Source organism: Notamacropus eugenii, chromosome 5 (assembly GCF_028372415.1).
Source record: "Notamacropus eugenii isolate mMacEug1 chromosome 5, mMacEug1.pri_v2, whole genome shotgun sequence".
NCBI classification, from domain to species: Eukaryota; Metazoa; Chordata; class Mammalia; order Diprotodontia; family Macropodidae; genus Notamacropus; species Notamacropus eugenii.
This window is the reverse complement of record NC_092876.1, coordinates 174,090,972-174,108,474: the sequence shown is the minus strand read 5'-3', so window position 1 is coordinate 174,108,474 and position 17,503 is coordinate 174,090,972. Positions and strand designations below refer to the sequence as shown.

Genomic DNA, 17,503 nt, shown 5'->3' with positions numbered 1-17,503 from the left:
GCAAATATAATAAATGTGATAACACAATGCATAATAAGAACTTTGGAGTGGTGCAAAACAAAATATTTTCTGAGGTCTGAAGAGGGAAATGTTGCTATTGACTTGGTAGGAGAAGGATCAAAAAGAAGTGGTATTAGAGATGGAATTTCAAGGATGGATAAGAACTCAATAAGTAGGTGAAGAAGAAAAGTCAGGTCAAGAGGAGGGTGTTGTACATATAGGGAATACTATGAACAAAGACATAGAGGCAGAAAAATGAAAAACGTGTTGGAGGGACAACAATCTATCCAGTGAGGCTGGAGAATAAAGAATATAGAGGAAAATTGTATCAAATAAGGCTAGAAGAATAAGAGATGCCTTTGATGAGTTTGGATCAGTAGAGCCAGATGGATCACATCCTCAGGTACTGAAAAAACTGGCAGATTGGCTAAGCCATTCTCAGTAATCTTAGAAAGATCATGAAACAAGGGTCAGGTACCACAGGACTGGAGAAGGACAAATGTCATACTGATTTTCAAAACAAAAACAGGGAGCAGGGAGAGTGGGGAGACAATGGACTCTCCAAATAATAAGCCAGTGAGCTTGACTTCAATTCCTGTCAAAATTCCAAGATGTATCTTCAAAGAAATTGTTAGTGTTATCTAGAAAAAAGATGACAATCACAAGGAAAACACTGGATAAAATAAAAATTAAATTTAATAATGATTAAATTCTTACACTTGTTTTTAGAAAGCCAACTTCAGAAATAAAAGATTGAGGAGCCATTATGGCCAGAAAGAAGTCTGGAAAAGATTTGGGTATTTTATTAAACTATAAGCTTAGTATGAGTCAACTGTGTGTTATGGCAAACAAAAAGATACCATTGAGAAAAGTATTCAGGACTGGGGTGGTAGTAGTGCCACTGGATGCTGTTTTGGTCAGAACACATCTGGAGGATGGTACTTGATTCTAAATGCCTGCTTATGGGAAGGATAATGGAAATCTTGAAAGAGGCCAGAGAAGGGTGAATAGGAAAGAGAAGTACCCAGAGTTCAGGCTATATGAAGATCAGTTGAAGGAAGTGGGGATGTTTCACCCAGAGAAGAAATGACATGATAGTTGTCTTCAACATCTAGCAAGACTGTCACAAGGATGAAGGAACATGTTTATTCTGCTTCGCCCCAGAGGGCAGAAACAGGAGCAATGGGTAAAAGTTACAAAGAGCCCATTTTAGGTTTGATGTCATAACTGGTATTTATATAGCACTTTACTGCTTGCAAAGAACTTTACATGCATCTCATTTGAGCCTCACAAAAAAACCCTGTGAAGTAAAATCTGCATGTATTATGTGAGAAGATGAGGAACAAGTGAGACAAAAAGAGAGGGTAAGGGATGGGCCAGTGATAATTCGGCTACTTACTGTCAGAGGTGGATTTTAAACCAGGTCGACCTGATAGGTTCAGCACTCTACCCACCAGACCATCCTGCCGTTTTGTAAGGAAAAACTTCCTAAGCATTGGAGCTATTCAAAAGTCTAATGGGCTTCCTTGAAAGGCTGTAGGTTTCCTCTCACTATAAGCCTTCAAACAAAGGCTGCCTGAGTGTAAAAAGAATCTTTATTCAGGTGTAAGTTGACCTATATGGTATTTGAGGTCCTTTCCAAATTAGATTTTATGATACTGTGAAAAGTAGCATGGTGCCATATTGGTGAGGGCCTTGGAATCCAGATAAAGGAATTTAAACTTTATAGTCAATGGGGAACAACTTGAGATTTTGAGCAAAACCGTAACATGTCCTGATTTATGAATCTTTCTTAGAAGATTTTTCTGACAGAGATGTGAAGGATGAACTGCAAAGAGAAAAAATAGAGGCAGGCAGGTCTGCTGGGCAACTATTGTAGTAATCCAAATGAGTGGTTCTGAAAGTCTGAATTAAGATAGTGGCAGCCAATAAAGAAAAGATGATGGATTCAATACATATAATAGGAGCAGAATGAGCACACACTTAGTAAATGATTGGATATAAGAAATGAAGGACAGAAAAGAATCAAGGACACCAAGGTTTTAGAAATGGGAGGCAGAGTGAATGGTGGCACCCCTGCCAAAAACAGTAAAGCTAGAAAGATAAAGCAGTTTAGAGGAGGCGAATAATAAATTGAGTTTTGAACATGTTGTATTTGAAGTGCTGGTAGACCATGGAGGTGGAAATGTCAATCTGGAGCTCAGAAGAGAGGTCAAAACAGGAAACAGAGTTGTGGGAGCCTCTGAATAGAAGGGGTAGTTGGGTCATTCGACTGAGATTGGCAGTTGAAGAGAAGAGGTTCCAAAAAGGAGAGACTCTCGGCAGAACAGCCACATTAAGGCATGAGAAAGAGAATGAGGAACCAGAAAAAGAGACAGGTAAAAAGAGAAGAAAACCTGAGCCTGATTTATAACTGGGTAGAGAAAATTAAAGCCTCAAAGTGAAATGTACTGAGATTCAGATTTAGTTGCTAGTGCCCCCTCTTTAAAAATTTTGCATTTATTTTGTATTTACTCATATTTCCACATAAGATGATGTCTAGAGTTCAAAAGGACCTCAGAGCCACATGATCCAGCCTTCTCATTTTACAGATAAGAAACCTGAGACCAGGGAAGGTTAAATGACAGGTCCAAAGTCACACGTTCCAAAATTGGTCTCATTGGTGGAATTTGAATCCAAATCTTCTGAGTCAAAAACCAGAGTTGTTTCTACTATAGTGAATCCTCCAATAGAATATAAGCTCTTTGAGGTCACGGACCATTTTATTTTTGTTTTGATTTTCATCCCTTCGGCGCCTAGCATAGTGCCTGGCCATAGTAGGCATTTAATAAATATTTACCAATGTATTTATTATAGCTTCATATTATGATTTCATGGCTCTACTAGAGATACTTTGGGGAGTCATGTTGATGCAATAGCTGAAGTCATAAGAGTGACTAAAATTTCAGAGAGAGATTGAAAGAGGGAAAGAGAGAGAGAGAGAGTGAGACAGGAAGACAGACAGAAAGATAAGTAAGAGTTTAAGGGGTGGAAAAGAGGAAATGGAGTCAGTGAAGGAGACAATAAAGGGAATAATTGGAAAGGTACAAGAATCAAAATACTATAATGTCTCTGAAACAAGATTACAAGAGGAATGACACAGAGAGAGTAAATGATGAGGAAATGAGGGACATTAAATTTAGCCAACTTTTTCAAAAATAAGGATTGCCCAGAGGAAGAGAGAGATGGAATAACATCCATATAACAGATAACTGATAGACTAATATGTAGGATGACGCACATATTTTTGGACATGGCTGTTTGGGAACTTGTTTTGCCTGATTTTGCATACTTGTTATAAGCGTTTTGTTTCTTTTTTATTGTTGTTTTCAGTGGTAGAGAGGGAGATAAAATAAATGCTTGTTCATTGAGAAAATAAATTTAATTTAAAAATCAAAAACAAGATTAGGAATAGCTCTTCTTGAAGGAAAAAGAGAAAAGGTAATGGATACATTTACTGAAGTTGAAGATTTTTGAGGAACAGAGGAGATGAGGAGAGCTCCCACAGGACAGTCTCAATCTTTGCAATGAGGAAGCTAACTCATACTCTCTAAGTGTGAAAGATGTGACGTAGTTGGGTATTTGAGCAAAGAGGAAAACATATGGAACAATTGTTAAATGAGAGAAAGCCAATAATAACGGAGAGTTCAGTTGAAGTTATACACCATAAATTTATAATACGTGAAATCAATTCCATTCATGACTTCTCCAGTGACACTCAGGTACCCAAGAGCAGGAATGGAAAATAAGACTAATCCTTCTTCCACACAATAACTCTCCAATATTTTAAAAACAGCAATCATGTCCTTCTCCACCCCATCGCAGCCCCCAGTGCCTGTCCAGTCTTTTCTTTTCCTCTTCAGGCTAAATATCTACAATTCTCTCAACTCTTCCTTCTATAGCATAAGTTCCAGTCCTCTTAACATCTTGTCCCCCGCCTTTGGAACACACTTCAGATTGTCAGTGTCCCTCCTAAAATTCTAGCCTGGAACTAAACATGACCCTTCTGTTTCTTTTTTCCTCAGGTCAAGTATACTCCTTCAGCCAGCAGCCCCAGGACCAAGTGGTGGTGTCAGGACAGCCAGTGACGCTGCTCTGTGCTATCCCAGAGTATGATGGCTTTGTTCTCTGGATCAAAGATGGCTTGGCACTGGGCGTAGGCCGCGATCTCTCACGTAAGTGTGTCTATATCTTCTGTAAACTCCAGTTCAGCAGAAGAAATACATTGTCCTTTCTCTGTCCTATCTACTTACTCACCATGCCTATTGCACAAATATCTATTATCCTCTGTGGGTTTTACCAATGCTTATTTCAGCTTTGAATGGGGAACATCAGATCAGAACCAAGTTAAACAATCTTAGGGTTCAGGAAAATTGGGAATTGGAAACTCTCTCATTGTTAGTGTTGGAAGGAAGGAAGGGAGGGAAGAAGAGAGGGAGGGAGGGAAGAAAAGAAAAAGAGGGAAGGAGAGGAAGAAAAAGAGGGAGAGAAAAAAGGAAAGGAGGGAGAGAGACAGAAAGAGAGAGGAAAGGAGGGGGAGAAGGGGACAGAGGGAGAGAGAAATTAGGGAGAGAAGGAAAGAAAAGGGAAAGAGAGAGAAAAAGGAGAGAAGGAGGGAAAGAAAGAAAGAAAAGAAGGAAGGAGGGAACAAAGGAAGGGAGAAAGGAAGGAAGGAAGGAAGGAAGGAAGGAAGGAAGGAAGGAAGGAAGGAAGGAAGGAAAGAAAAAGAAAAGGAAGGGAGGATTACTGTAAGTGATCAGTTATGAAATAACTATAATATTGCCTTATAGAATTTAATTTCAACTTTAATGTGACAGACCTATGCATGTTAGTTATATTTTAGGAGTCAGAGGTACCCCTATTCTTGGTGACCAGGTCAAAGACTCCAGGATCTTTCCCTTCCTCTAAATGCAGACCCAATCTTTAGGAAGGCGATATGACATAGTAGAAACATTATTGGGTGGAAACTAGAAGAATTGGACCCAAGTCTTATCTGTGTCCCTAACTGGACTTTGGTTACAATATTTCACCTGTACATTTATATTTCAAGTTAGGAAACATGGTTTAGTGGGCAGTGCACTGATTGAATTCAGGAAGAACTAGATTAAAATCCTGCTCAAGATGCTTAGTAGCTGTGTCCTTGGTCAAATCTCTTACTTTCCCAGTGTTTCATTTCCCTAATCTGTAGAATAGAGTGGGGTTCAATTTGATGATCTCCAAGGTCTCTTCCCGCTCTCCATCTATGACCTTCTGGTCCTATTACTTCAGTGGGTCTCAGTTTCTTCATATAAATAAATAAAATAAAGAAATGAGACTAAATTATCTCCAAGATTTCTTTCAGCTCTGAGAGTACAAATTGATGATGTCTTGATTAAAAAAAAAAAAACAAGGCAATAGACATCATGGGAAGCAGCAGGGTGTAAATGAAATAGAATTGAACTTGAGAGTCCCAAGACCTGGGCTTAACCCTTACTTCATACACTTACTAGCTCCCCTGAAATTATCTCCAATTTATCATACATACATATACATTTACATATACAAATGTATATTTGTCTTATTTGTACATGGTTGTTTATATGTTCTCTCCACCCATTAGACTATCAGCTCCTTGAGAGCAGGGATGATTTTTTGCCTTTCTTTGTATCCCCAGTGCTTAGCACAAAAGCACTTGTTGCCCAACAGATAGCTATGAAGACAATTACTCAGATCCTCAATTTCCCCATCTGCTAAGGGTGATATTACCATTTTTCCTCCTTATCTCACAGGGTTCTTAGAAGGAAAGTGTTTTGTAAATCTTAAGGTGTTATATAAATTTGAGTTACTATTATACTTACTTGTGTGACTGTAGACTTTTTAACTTCTCTGGGATGACTATGTGATCTTTTAAGATTCCCTTCTTTCTCTGATATGCTGTAAATGTAACCCTGCACCAACTCTAGCATTAACAGGTGGGATTGATGTTCAGCTAACTGGTATGTCAGATTCCCCAAATTTGCTCTTCCTTCCATATAATTACCCATAATCTTATCTTTTCCAACCTAAATATTGGTTTCCCTTAATCATTCCTAGACATATACTAGTTAAGGCACTGAATTTGGAGTCAGAAAGGAAGCCATTTCTTTTCTGGGCCTTTGTTTTCCCTGTCTACAAAGTGGGGGAATGGCATTATATATTCTCCAAGGTTCCTTTTAGCTCTAACATTCTGCCAGTGACTCTAAAACATTTTACTCTCAGATCCCTTTCACATTCTTAAAAATTATTGAAGTCTCCCCAAAGAGATTTTGTTTGTGGGTTATGTTTACTATGTTAGAAGTTAAAACATTATGAAAATAACTTTGACCTCTTGGACCCCCTGAAAGGACATTGAGATCCCCAAGTGTGCTCAGAACACACTCTAAGAATCATCGTTTTGTGTGTTCCATCAAAGGATGTGTCCTACTCATCACATTCATTGGTAATTTTAACAGCATGCACACATCTGAGAAAGACACAGAAAAAACATTTTGGCAAACTTTGAGCTGCCCACCCAACATCCTACAGCGCCTCCTCTCTACAGTAAAAGAAATTGAAACAGCCTCTTGGCTACTTTGTTGTTATTGAGTCATTTCAGTCCTGTCTGACTCTGATCCCATTTAGGGATATTCTTGGCAAAGATACTAGAGTGGTTGGCCATTTCCTTCTCCAGTTCATTTTACAGATGAAGAAACTGAGGCAAACAGGGCTAAGTGACTTGCCCAGAGTCACACAGCGAGTAAGTGTGTAAGGCTAGATTTGAACTCAGGAAGAAGAGTGTTCCTGATTCCAGTTCCAGTGCTCTATCCACTGTTAAGGGTTGTTAAGGGATACCCTAAACTTGTCTTTCTGAGTTGCCAGATTTTCCAGAGACAGTGGAGGCATGCAGGAGGCTGTGAATGTGTAAAGGAGACAAAGCTCTCCATCCACAGCTGATATAATTTGTTGTTTGCATCCCAAACTGGATTTCCTGTGTGTCCTTGGGAGGAAAGACAGGAGCCAGCTAGTCTGTGCCAGGCTGGAGAAAATGCTTGTGCAGCTGGGGTCCTCTGCAGATAGCAGCCCCTCCTATTTTCATAGTCTAGCACTTCCCAAGGGACAAAAATTCAGCTTTTGCCATCACCTTGCTCTTCCCCTTCAGGAGAGCTTACTACACCTTTCCCCTCCCATGTCATACCCCTTTCTGTTTTCCTCTCCTCCTTTTGTTGCACTGTCTTAAATATGAATACTTCTGTAAGGATTGTTGAACTCTTTGGGTTCCACATGTGTGTTCATTTCTCCTGTAATAAACCTGGTTTTCACCTAAGTCTCACAATGTGGTAATTGCCTGTTGACGCCACCGCATCACCTAGTTACCCACTTACTCTTGGGCACTTACTCAGAAAAAAACAACTACCCCTTGGATGAGTAGGTGAGTGACCCTTTTCCAACTGCTGACATGCTGTGCATTCACCTAATATAGTAGAGCAGAGAATGAAGCATCTCTAGCTAAGAAGTAACTGCCTCCCACAGGATATGCAGCTGTAGAAAAAATAAAAATAAAAAGTGAAGTGCCTTCAGGAACACAATGGCCAGAAAATTAATATTTTAAAATGTGAGTTATGTCTTGCCAGAGATATATGTTGAAACATTAGAGCAATGGTCAATATATTCACAGGATCTGAATGTTACAGCCCAACTGAGCATGGATAAAATACATAATAATCTCTCCAAAATATACTGTCTCTTGCCATAAAGTTTAAGTAGTATGGAAACCAGCCAGTCTTAAAGAATCTGAACTCCCTCCACCATCCATAACATTTCCCAAACACAAATAGCTGCCCTGGGCTCGGCCTGGCATCATTTACTAATTAAGGAAACTATATTCCTTGCCAGATGTTTTCAGCCAGACTGAGGATGACCTAAGGTTGTAAATAGGCAGACTCAAGAAGGCCATCTGGAGGTCAGTAAGGACAATCCACATAATAAATAATCTAATTACATTTAAATTTATATAGTACCTTGGACAGTTAGGTGGTACAGAGAATGGAGTGCCAGGTCTGGAGTCAGGAAGACCCATCTTCTTAAATTCAAATCTGGCCTCAGACACTTGCTGTGTGACCTTGAGCAAGTTATTTAGCTCTGTCTGCCTCAATTTCTTCATCTATAAAATGAGCTGGAGAAGGACATGGCAAACTGCTCCAGTATCTTTGCCAAGAAAACCCCAAATGGGGTCACGAAGAGATGGACACTACTGAAATGACTCGGTAACAACAAAGTGACCAAGAGGTTGTTTCAATTTCTTTTACTGCAAGTGGAGATGAAGAGTCAGACATGACTGAAAATGATCAAACAATATGCCAGGCACTATGCTAAGCACTGAGGCTCAAAAAAAATTCCCACTCTCACAAATCTCACAACCTAATGGGGTAGAAGACATGCAAACAACTCTGTACAAACAAGATATACACAGGAGAAATTGGGAGTTCCCTCAGAGGAAAAGCACTAAGATTAAGGAGGATTGGGAAAAGCTGCTTGGAAAAAGTAAAAAGTAAGTGGTCAAGTAGTCAAAAAGTTTTTTAACTGACACTCAAAGAAAGTCAGGGAAGACAGACGAGGAGGGAGAGATCCCCAAGCATGGAAGACAGCTGGTGGAAATGCTCAGATTCAGGAGATGGAGTGTCTTGTGGGAGAACCAGCGAGGAGGCCAATGTCACTGGATCACAGTGAGATTATATAGTATAAGAATTAGTATAAAGAAATGGAGATTCAGAGAAGTAAACTGAGATTCCATTAAGCTGATTTGCTAGAAGTCACATAGCTAGTAAATAATAAAGGCCAGATCAGTTGGAGGAACTGGATGTAGATGGGATATAATAAAATAATCACAACTATTTTTTATATTGTGCTTTAAGATTTGCAAATAACTTTACATATAATGTCTCATTTACTCCTCACTATAACCTTGGGAGGTAGATGCTAATGCTATTCCCATTTTGCAGATGAGATGGGAAAAGGGTAAGTAACTTGCCCAGGATCATAAGCTAGTAAATGCCTGAGATCAGTCTTGACTCCAAGTACAATGTACTATCTAGTCATCTTGTATGCCTAATATTATAGTAATCTTCGAATATTTCAAAGGCTGTATTACTCTGCTCAGTCCCAGAGGGCAGTTCTAGGAAGGTTCCAAGTCGAGGGTTCTGTCTACTCTGCCTCCCAATCAGACAGAAAGTTGACTGTACAGCATTCTGCACTGCTGTGGTAAAGGAGGGGACTAGATTTCCAAGAGCTGGTTTCTTCTTGCACCAGGATCCAAACTATTATCCTTAGTTTGAATCAATAATCAATTCTCAAAGTTAGAAGAGGCCTTGGTTATTGAGTCCAAACTGCAACTACATAGGTATCCCCTCCACAACATTCCCGTGTTCCAAGTGTCCTTTGAGGACTTCCCATGATGAGAAACTCATTACCTACCAAGAAGTAAAGCTGGAAACTGGCCAGAGGAAGACAATGATTTAATGATTCTACAGCCTCAGCATTTTGGTTCCCCTGATAAAAATAAGATTGGGCTTCCTTTCCAGACCCAAGAAAACAAAACATCTGCTTTGTCTGAAGAAGTCCTTGCCCCATCATGTGTCCCAAAAATATCAATGTCAAAATAAGGACAAATACTGTAGTGTTTATTAGTGAAAATGAAATAGATCGCTCACTCCTTGATAGAGAGGTAACGAACTTAAAATATACACTCTTAGACATGGGGAAAGTATCAACTATGTAGATAAATATTGAAGGTCTTTTATTTTTTGTTTTCATTTAATTTGCTTAATTTGGAGGGAGTTTATGGAAGGGACATACTAATTTTTTAAAATACTTGTTATTTATAAAATGTATAAAATTTAAAAATAAAAACAGATTTGAAATATGTATACGAAATATGTTGATCCATTCAACTGAATCCAATTCAGTAAGGTTGCTTTGTGCCGGGTACCCTGAGGGAACAAGGGAACTGCAATTCAGGAAATATTTATTAAAGGTTTAGCTTATGGCAAGTATTTTACAAATGGAGAAACTGAGACCCAAAATAATTAAACAATGTCCCCAGTACATAGTAATGCTTGTAGATTGATTGATGCGCCAGAGATAGGACTAGGAATTCAGTCCCATACTCATTTTATCCCATTTGACTGTTCGGTCCCATTTAGGTCACAAAAAACAATGAACAGGTTTGCCCTAAATACATTAAACACAAGTTACATAAATGGAAAATCCAGTCAAGGTAATGATTTATAAAGAATAGTTTCTTGTTTCGATGGAGCATCTTTTTTCTAAGGAACTCAATTGAAGAAAGCCAGGGAAGGCAAATGAGGAGGAGGAGATTCCCAAGTATGGAAGACAGCCGATGGAAATGTTCACATTCAGGAGATTGGGTGTCTTGTGGGAGGACCAGCAAGGAGCCCAATGTCACTGGATCACAGAGAGATATGTAGCATAAGAATTAGTATAAAGAAACTAAGATTCAGAGAAGTAAACTGAGACTCGATTAAGCTGATTGATTTCCTAAAAATCACCTAGCTAGTAAGCAGCAAAGTCCAGAACAGCTGAAGGAATTGGGGATGTCTCTCAAACATCATCTCATAAATCCCCAGTGATCTAGGGGAGGAAAGAAAGGATAATTTTGTTCTCCCGATTTGACAGATAGGCAAACAGAGTCACAGATGGCAAGACAGTTGATACACACAGAACACAACCCAAACCCAGGTGTTGTGTTTCCCAGCCCAGTACTCTATGTAAGAAACAACATATCTTCTCCACTGCCCCGGTGTCCTCCTGTCTGCGCACTCCTCTCCAAATTCGTGCAGTGTGACTTTCAGCTGGGCTCCTTCTCAGTTCACAACCTCACTGGTTTTCCTCTAGGATTTCAAGAGAGAAAAAATTCTGACGAAGGATTTAGGGGCGGGAAACCACCGTGGCAATTAATGCTTCTGGGTGTGCATTTTCCAGAGAAGCTGCCAATTCTTAGGATAGCATCGCAGCTAGTCTTCTAATTAGCCAAATACAAACAAACCCATCATTTGCGTTTTTTGCAACTCATGAGAGCAAAGTCCTGCTGCTCATAGCTTGCAAAACAACTGAATGCAAGAATGAGCCAAGATGCCTGCAGGAGGCCCAAGACTAATAACAGGGCAGGGGGATCCAGGAGAGAGGGCAAAGGGGGGAGGGAGGAGCCTGCTACAAGGAGAAAAGCAGCAGGGAAAAGATTAGAATAGAACAGGGAGCCCCACCCCTTCACTGCTACCCAGTCCCACCTGGCCTCTCTCACCCCAGCCTGATGCTCCCCTGCTCCTGTCTCAAAGCACTGCAGAAGGAAATCAGAGAGACCGGGGCAGGAAGCAGTGCCTGCAGGAAGCTGAGCTGGCTGGTTTCTAAGCACCCTCAGTCTCACGTCAAGATAGTCAGTTTTATCCAAGTTTTGTTCACATTATAAGAGTTATAAGAGTAATTGCAGAAATCAGGTTGTGAAGCACCTGATAGAATGTCACTGCTCCTTCAAATTCCGAAGTAAGATACCCTGATTAAAAATAACCCCTCCCAGAGGCACCCTGCTCACATCCCTAGGAGGCCACTTGGAATTTAGGGTTAGGAGGCAATTTAGAATTCATTTAGTCCAACCCATCAGACAGAGGAGAAGTCCTTTCTATAGCAAGCATCAAGGATACAAGAAAGAAAGAAAGAAGGAAAGAAAGAAAGAAAGAAAGAAAGAAAGAAAGAAAGAAAGAAAGAAAGAAAGAAAGAAAGAAAGAAAGAAAGAAAGAAAGAGAAAGAAAGAAAGAAGGAAGGAAAGAAGGAAGGAAGGAAAGAAGGAAGGAAGGAAGGAAGGAAGGAAGGAAGGAAGGAAGGAAGGAAGGAAGGAAGGAAGGAAGGAAGGGAGGGAGGGAGGGAGGGAGGGAGGGAGGGAGGGAAAAGGGAGGAAGAGAGGAAAGAAAAGAAAAGGAAAGAAAAGGAAAGAATGCTGTAATCAATGGTAATCTGGCCTCTCCTTGAACATCTCTAGTGGTAAGAAGCTCACTATCAAGCAAAGCAGCTTGTTCTTTTAATGAGTTTTTAAAAATCCTTATGTCTAGACAAATACAATCTCATTATGGCTTTCTTTTATTGGCTTTAGTTTTGCCTTCTAGAGTAAGGCACAATCTGTCTGCTCTCTCTTCCAAATGACCAAGCTTTAAGACATTTAAAGAGCATGACTGGGCTTCCCTAAATCTCTTCTAACACCTCTGGTTCCTCCAACCTTTCCTCATGACAGTTTTGAATCATCTCACTGTACTAGCCACCTTTTGCTGGATAGTCCGCATTAAGAGAAAAGACCTTGAGGTCTAGAGGACATAGACTCAAGTCTTGTCTGTGATGTTAACTAACCATATGACCTGGGTAAATAATTTAACCTCTCTGAGCCTCAATTTACTCATCTGTCAAATGAGAATAATGCTAATTATACAATGTATAACACAGGGTTATGGTGAACAAAGCAATCTGAGAACTTAAAGTGTTATATAAAAGTGAGCTGCCAGTGGATCCAGACCTGCAATTTCGTTCATGTGAGGGATTCCCAGTATACAGACTGCCCCCACAGAAGCAGATCAGTAACGCCTATATAAATTAGCATCTTAAAAAATTGACTAGAGCCCTAGCATATCAAGTGTTTGCTCACAATGAGTATATATCGGAGGCAAGATTTCACCCCAGGTCATCCTAACTCCAAGACTGGTCTCCTATCCTCGTCACTCAAACTGTAATTATTCTCTCAAAATGTAGTGTCTAGACCTGGACAAAATACAACAGACTCACTCAATCTAAACAAGGTAGCATTAAGTGAAGGGAGCCCATTTCTCAGATCTCAACTGGACTTTCCAACATCATGAAGGTTAGCTAAAGTCAAAGGAAGTGACCCGAAGGGAGGTAGCATCTCCCATCCTCTCCATCACTCTCCCAAACAAGAGATGGGACTTTCAGAAGGGAGCACTCACACTGGGAGTTGCCCTGCTTTGTACAGCAGTGAGTTAACTGATCTATGCTCCACCCTGATTAAGCCAAAGGTCAAGAGTAGTCAACAGATTCTCTCCAGCCCAGACCTTCTGGATGCTTCAGTCAAGAATAAAGACTCACAAGACTACACTGTCAGTTTAAAGAACTTAACTCATTAGAATTTAAATTAGTCCCTACATTGTGAGATTGGATTAATGATTTATCATTTTCATTGAGTATTTATCTATTATTCATTGCAAAAAGCAAAGACTGTGGTGGGGGGCATTCCCTAAGTGCTTTGGGTCCCATAAAGGCTTAATTGATGGATGGAAGAGATAACTGAATAAAGCTAAAAGGCTGTTCCAGGAGGCCACACATCCTTAGACACTAGGCACTGACTTTTCTTGTTGTTGTTCAGTTGTTTCAATCCAACTTGTCCAACTCTCTGTGACCCCATTTGTCTTGGCAAAGATACTGGAACGGTTTGCCATTCCCCCCTCTAGCTCATTTTACAAATGAGGAAACTGAGACAAATAGGGTTAAATGACTTGCCCAGGGTCACACATCTAGTGGGTGTCTGAGACCTGATTTGAACTCAGGTCTTCTTGATTTCAGGTTTGACACTCTGTCCACTGCACCACAGTCCAGTACTTCTAAATCCTGTCCCTCTTAATAAAAACCTTTCATTGGCCCACATCATCCGAGCTTTATCCCAGCCAGGCCCTCTTTGCCTCTCACCCCTTTCCCTCCCTCCACCCAAGTTAGCAGTGCAATGTTGGTAGCTAGGCCTCAAAGCTGAGAACAGGGTGAGTGAGCAGAGAGATACCCCAGGAAACAAGGCCAGGGGAGAGAACCCATTTTACCATTTTACCTAATCACAAAATGATAACAACATAGATTTTGAGCTAAATAAGGACTTTAGAGGTCATCTAGTCCAACTCCTTCATTTTACAGATAAGGAAACTGAGGTCTTATCCAGGATCACAGAGTTAGCAAGTGACAGAGTTAGGATTTGAGTTCAGGTCCTCTGACTCCCAAACTAGCACTCTTTGAGACTAAAAGAAGACAGAAACTTCAAAACACTCCCCCCACCCATGATACCATGAGGCCAATGCTCATGGGGTCCCCAGCTAGGGAAGAGGACAGGCCCAGGTCAAGACTTCTCAGGGGCCTGGAGGGAAAAATGGTAAACTGGCTCTTTCCAATATTAGCAAAATTATTCTTGCTGACTGGGAGATCAGCTTAGTTGTTTCTACTTCCTGAAGCTCTGGTCAACAGCCAAGGGCAAAGTCCCAGTCACCCCACCCTCAATGTAGCTCTACATATTACCCTAACTCAAATTTTACATTTCCCACCTTTCCACTTTTCAGGGTAGCTAAGATAATTTATATGCCCCTATTTGCTCAGTGTATACCCCGGCTCCTCTGGTTCCACCTACTTTTTCTAGGCTGAGACATTGACTTCTTTCCCACCTTCCTCCTCCAATTCCCCTCACCTCTATTCTCTTACATGCTTATTTGACTTGCCTGTTGTCCCTGCAGGTTACCCACAGTACCTAGTGGTAGGAAACCACTTGTCTGGGGAGCACCACCTGAAAATTCTTCGGGCGGAGCTACAAGATGATGCTGTGTATGAATGCCAGGCCATCCAGGCGGCCATCCGGTCACGCCCAGCCCGTCTCACCGTTCTTGGTAAGAATTCTGGCCTTGACAAGTGGCAAGGGTGTGGATTGACAGAGGGGGAAAGCCGATGGGTCAAGACAGAAAGAGAATTTGTGGAGAACAGAGGTCTTCTACCACAATGGGAAGATCTGCCAACTAGCTAGGTGGACCATGCTCATAAGCCTTCAAAGACTCCTGATTGTATCTAGGATTTAAAAAGAAAAAAAGAAAAATCTCTTTGATTTAACATTCAATACTTTCCATAACATGGCTTCAGCCTACCTTGCCATCTTTAGTTAACATTGCTCTGCTTCTTATAGTCTACATTATGATCAAACTGACTAGGAGTTGTCCCCCAGTCTCAATGGTGTCTTTCCCCACCTCTTTTACATAAAAGATTCTGAAAGGTGGACATAAAGAAGCAATGCATTCTAGGCCAAGACATGGGCTCTGGCTCACAGGTGGGGTAGGCAGAGTCGACGATATTTCTTGCGCCAGCATCACATGCTTGATCCCATGCAGGGGGCTTCAGAATCCTTCCATTCACCATTTCAGTTCAGATAGCCACCTCTTCTGTGAAGTTTCCTTGGTTCCTATACCTTCTCCTCCTCACCCCACAATAAAGGTCCTCTCCCTCCTTAGATAATCCTAGGTTCCTTCATCTATTCTCTCTTTGGCCTCAACTACCCCCACTTGATATCATATTTATCTGTGTACAGATATGGTAGCACATAATCTCCCCAAAGGGAGGCACTGAATATTGGTTTTTGTCTCTGTATCCCCCACAGCTAGTATATCGTAGATGCTTGATAAATGCTTTTTATATTGAACTGAAGCTTGAGCCTTAAAGCTTAGGACATTGCTGCTCCCTTCTTGTCTTTCTCTCTCCCCCTACCCTACCCTAACCTTTTTTCCCATATCACATTTTAATAATAATAATAATGGCCAGCATTTATGTGGTGTCTACTATGTGCCAGGTTCTGTGTGAAGCATTTTACAAATATGTCTTTTGAGCTTTATACTCTGGGAGGGAGGTAATTTTATTATCCCCATTTTACAGTTGAAGCAACTGAGGCAAAAAATGTTAAATAACTTGCCCAAGGTCACACAGCTCATAAGGGTCTAAGGCTACATTTGAACTCAGGTCTTTCTGACTCCAGGCCCAGCACTCTATCCACTGAGCTACCAGTTGCTGTAATATTTCAAAGTCTTCCTTTCATGACTCCCATCAGCTCCTAATCTTCCTGGGAAAGCATACCCAACACAGTGGCCCCTCCTTCATTCAGTCAGTCTTATATATAGGTGGATAAATGAACCCAATGGATTTATAAGATCTGAAATTCTCTAAGTTGGAGCTCAGCCCCCCCATATTTTCCCTCAACTTTCAGCCAATCTATCAATAATGTGCACTGAATATCCATCATGTGACAAGCTTCATAAATACTAATAACATTACATATTTTTATAGAGGCAATATGATGGAATGGGTAGTGCTGGACTTGTCAGGAAGAGCTGGATTCAAATTCTACCTTTTAGTAATTATCAGTTGTGTAGCAATGGGCAAGCCACTCTGAGGCTCAAGCAACTTTCTAGGAATTATCTACCAGGTTATAGATGGATTGCAATCAACATTGACAGGGGAAGTTCCTGCACTAACAAAATTACAGACACTTAACATAATTGTGACATTTGCATCAGATATTGTCAATTTTCACAGATTTTCACATATGTTATCTCATTTAATCCTCACAATACACTTGGCATACGGGAGTTGTTATACCCTTTTGTGGATGAGAAAACTGAGGGTTCAGAGATGTTAAGATATGTGCCCAAGGTCATATGACTTACAGTACATAGTGTACTTACAGTACATACTGGGCTGAAAACTTAGGTAATTTGACTCAGTTCAATGGTTTTTCCATTGTACCACACTGCTGTACATATCAAAGCAATATTAAGCCCCCAGCATGAAATCAAGCATGTGATGCCAGAGCAAGAAAGATCGACGACTGCCTAGCCCACCTGTAAGCCAGAGCCCATGTCTGACAGCCTGCTCAGTAGCCTGGGATGCTGCCTCCTTGTATGGGCAGATGAGGAGCAGCACTGCTGTTCAGAGATTAAATATTTAAGGTTTGTCACATTGTTTTCAGATCTACATGGCTAAATGCACTGGAACAGATCTTTCCAAACACTCCAGCAGACAGGCCCCTCAGGATCACTTACCAAGAGCCAAATTGAGCTTCTAGAGATGGGAAGGATGAGCCCCCTAAGTAAACCTCAGAAATCTCCCTTAACCTTTCATTTTCCTTTACAGCAAGAAAAAGGGAAAGACAAAGGTTAAAGGAGCTGGAAGTACAGATTAAGGAAAACACAGGATAGCAAGAACTACATTCTCTCCTGAAAAAGAAGAGCCTGAAAGGGGCTCTGTTGGTGCTTAGAAAGTTGCAAGATTTCAAGGATGATAGAAGGAAACTTGGGAGGTAACAGGAGACCATATGGCCCATCCCCATGGCTCCAGATAGGACCCTAACAAAGCTACCCTAGAGAGATGAGACTCTGACACAATGTCATACACATTGGCAATATTCAGGAAATATTATGACTTGGAAGGAGAGGGGAAGGGAGGAAAGGAAAGGGAGAGAAGAGGAGGAGATAAGAGGACAAGGCAAGAGAGAGGAGGAGAAAGTAAGGGAGAGGAATATAGGGAAAGAGAGGGGAAGCGAAAGGAGAGAAAGAAGGTAGGCTACACCATGATATGGAATTGGCCAGTAAGAAAAATACACAATCTC

The 17,503-nt window shown here is 40.8% G+C and overlaps 1 protein-coding gene across 2 annotated transcripts in view; it reads left to right on the top strand.

Moving 5' to 3' along the window:
• Positions 1-17,503, top strand: part of KIRREL3 (kirre like nephrin family adhesion molecule 3) — a 757,177-nt gene that overhangs the window by 609,998 nt on the left and 129,676 nt on the right. For both annotated transcript variants that reach the window (XM_072611537.1, XM_072611536.1), the window contains exons 3-4: positions 4,065-4,214; positions 14,595-14,744. In XM_072611537.1, coding sequence (XP_072467638.1) covers positions 4,065-4,214; positions 14,595-14,744 — 300 coding nt within the window. The remainder of the gene's footprint in view (positions 1-4,064; positions 4,215-14,594; positions 14,745-17,503) is intronic.